This window comes from Sitodiplosis mosellana, unplaced genomic scaffold (assembly GCF_009176505.1).
Source record: "Sitodiplosis mosellana isolate CC-2019 unplaced genomic scaffold, AAFC_SMos_1.0 Smas_scaffold_5230, whole genome shotgun sequence".
Classification (NCBI taxonomy): domain Eukaryota; kingdom Metazoa; phylum Arthropoda; class Insecta; order Diptera; family Cecidomyiidae; genus Sitodiplosis; species Sitodiplosis mosellana.
In genome coordinates, this window is record NW_022600472.1 from 49 (window position 1) to 2,795 (window position 2,747).

The 2,747-nt window shown below is 35.6% G+C and overlaps 1 protein-coding gene across 1 annotated transcript; it reads left to right on the forward strand.

The window, feature by feature from the left end:
- Positions 1-642: 642 nt before the first annotated feature.
- Positions 643-2,287, forward strand: LOC129572575 (jerky protein homolog-like). Its single transcript, XM_055452562.1, has 2 exons — positions 643-1,455; positions 1,532-2,287. The coding sequence occupies exons 1-2, from the start codon at positions 643-645 to the stop codon at positions 2,285-2,287; spliced, it is 1,569 nt and encodes a 522-aa protein (XP_055308537.1).
- Positions 2,288-2,747: the final 460 nt, after the last annotated feature.

Consider the following 2,747-nt stretch of genomic DNA (forward strand, 5'->3'; position numbering starts at 1 on the left):
ACACACCGTGTCAAGGGAAAGTACAGTACGCCCTCGTAAATTAGAACTCGGAGAATTAGAATTCCTCCGAAATTAGAAGTGAATTTCGGGTTAGAACATTTGTATGGAAAAATTCTAATTTAAGAGGTTCAATTCTAATTTGCGAGGTTTCTCATTTTTGCTTGAATTTACATGGAACATAAACCGAATATCGTATAAAAATATAAAGAATAATGACAATTCTTGATAAAAATACAGTTTGCATTCTATTAGCGGTCAAGCAGAATTGATAAAAACAAGTGGTCTAATATTTGATTCGCCATAAGATTTGTGATTTGTGTACACCAATTATGTACACTTATTTGTATGTATACATTTTACTGTTACTCGGTCAATAAGAACAGCTGCTCAATATTCAGTTCGTTGAACATAAATAAACAGATAAGTGCATTTCTGCGATAGTCATCAAAAAATCGTAGTAAGTCACAAACAGATTACATGCAAAAATATAATCGATGAACAGATCGGTTTGGACTTGTTCAATCCGAGAATGCAAATGCGCAAATTATGTGCGTTATGATTTAGTCTCTTGTCAGCCATCAACAAGACAATAACAACAGCTCGTCAATCGATTTTTAATTTCATTTTATTTTATTTGTCATCATGTCTGATCGAAAACGAAAGAAAGTGACACTGTCCTTATCACAAAAGGCTGAAATTATTGAAAAATTGGGAAACGGTGTGATGGCAAAACGGATAGCTGAAGACTATGGTGTCAGTGAATCTGCAATAAGTTATATTAAAGGGCAAAAGTCGCAAATATTAGAAGCTGTGTCGAGTACTGTTCACGAAATTAAAAAGAAGTCATTGCACAAGCCGGATCATGTGGAAATGGAAGAAAAATTATACAAATGGTTTGAGTTTCAACGTTCCAAACACTGTCCAATCTCTGCACACATTATCAAAGTGAAAGCCAAAGCTATTTTCGAGGAAATGTATCCTGATAAGGACGATTCAGCATTTGTTGCAAGTAACGGTTGGTTTGAAGGCTTCAAGAAGAGGCACGGAATTCGATTTTTGACCGTAGCTGGTGAGAAACTGTCGGCGGACTTGACTTCTATCACACCATTTATCCATCGTCTTCATGCAAAGATACTTGAAATGAATATCACCGAAGATCAACTGTATAATGCAGATGAATCTGGCATTTATTATCGAATGTTGCCAAAACGAACATACGTCTGTGCATCAGAAACAAGCGCACCTGGTCGAAAAACTGCAAAAGAACGTTTGACATTCATGCTAACTGCGAATTCAGGTGGATCCCACAAAGTGAAACCGCTCATAATTGGAAAATCGAAAAATCCGCGATGCTTCAAGGGATTCATCAATCCATTGCCGTATGCGAATTCAAAATCAGCTTGGATGACGCGAGACATTTTTCGTGCATGGTTTTTCAATCATTTTGTTAAGGAGGTTTGTATTAATTTGTATACATTGAATTGTATACATATGTGAATGCTGTCTTATTCCATTTTGTTTTGATTAAAAGGTTCGCGAATTTGCAAGAGAAAACAATTTGCCGCCGAAAGCAATTTTGCTCATTGATAACTGTCCAGCCCATGAAGAATTGCAAACTGACGATGGAAATATAATTACGATTGCTCTGCCACCAAACGTTACGTCTGTGCTACAACCAATGGATCAGAGTCCAATAAACGTGTTTAAAATGAATTATCGCAAACTACTTTTGTCGTCTGTTGTTGCAAATGAAAACACAAATATTATTCAGGCTTTGAAAGAACATAACATTCGTGATGCAATCGTAATGATGAAAGATGTTTGGGCGAATTTCTCGAACACTCTTCTGCAAAATTCATGGTCAAAGATAAACAACTGGGATAAAGATGATTACACAGAAGAGGATTTAGTTCCATTGTCATCATTAAGAGCACCAACTGTTGATTACGAAAACGTTTTGGGTGAAGTTCAAACACTTTTGAATTCAATTGCACCGGACAGTGAAATAGCAACGAATGAAATCGAAGAATGGAATAATGACACAACAGAAAACGTTGAATTGTATGACGTCGACAGTTCTGACTCAGAAGGAGAAGCAGCGGCTGTAGTGAAAATTCCACATTCTGACGCGATCGATCATGTCAACAAATTAATCGAATGGTGTGCGCAAAACGAAAGTGTTGGTATCAAACATACATTCAGTCTGTTATCCCTTCGTTCCGATATTGTAACAGCACACACAACGAAAGCAACAAAGCAAAAGCAACTAACGGATTATTTCAAATAAAATCAAAAATTAATATTCCTTATATAAACACAAACAGTCATAAGTAATAAGTTTTGTTTTGACTCATTTTTTTTCTTCTACGTTTGTAAACAAACTATTTATCATCATTAAAATACTTGTAATAAGCATGTATCGCACGAATATGATTAGAATTATGATGTTTTTGATTAAACAATCAATTTCCCTTATCAATTTTGGTTTTGCTATTGGATTTTTGATGAAAATGAAAAAACCTCCGAAATTAGAATTCCTCGTGAATTAGAATTGCCCTCGGGACATTTCGATTCTAATTTACGAGGGCGTACTGTACAGGTATTGGTCCCGAAACTTTTTTCACAAAATTAGCTTAGATCATCATAAAAACTCATGAAACGCGTAGAAAACACATTTCTGAGACACTTTTCCGTTCGTGTGCCGTCATTAGCTTTAGATTATCTAGGTGGTGTTTGCGCTCAATATC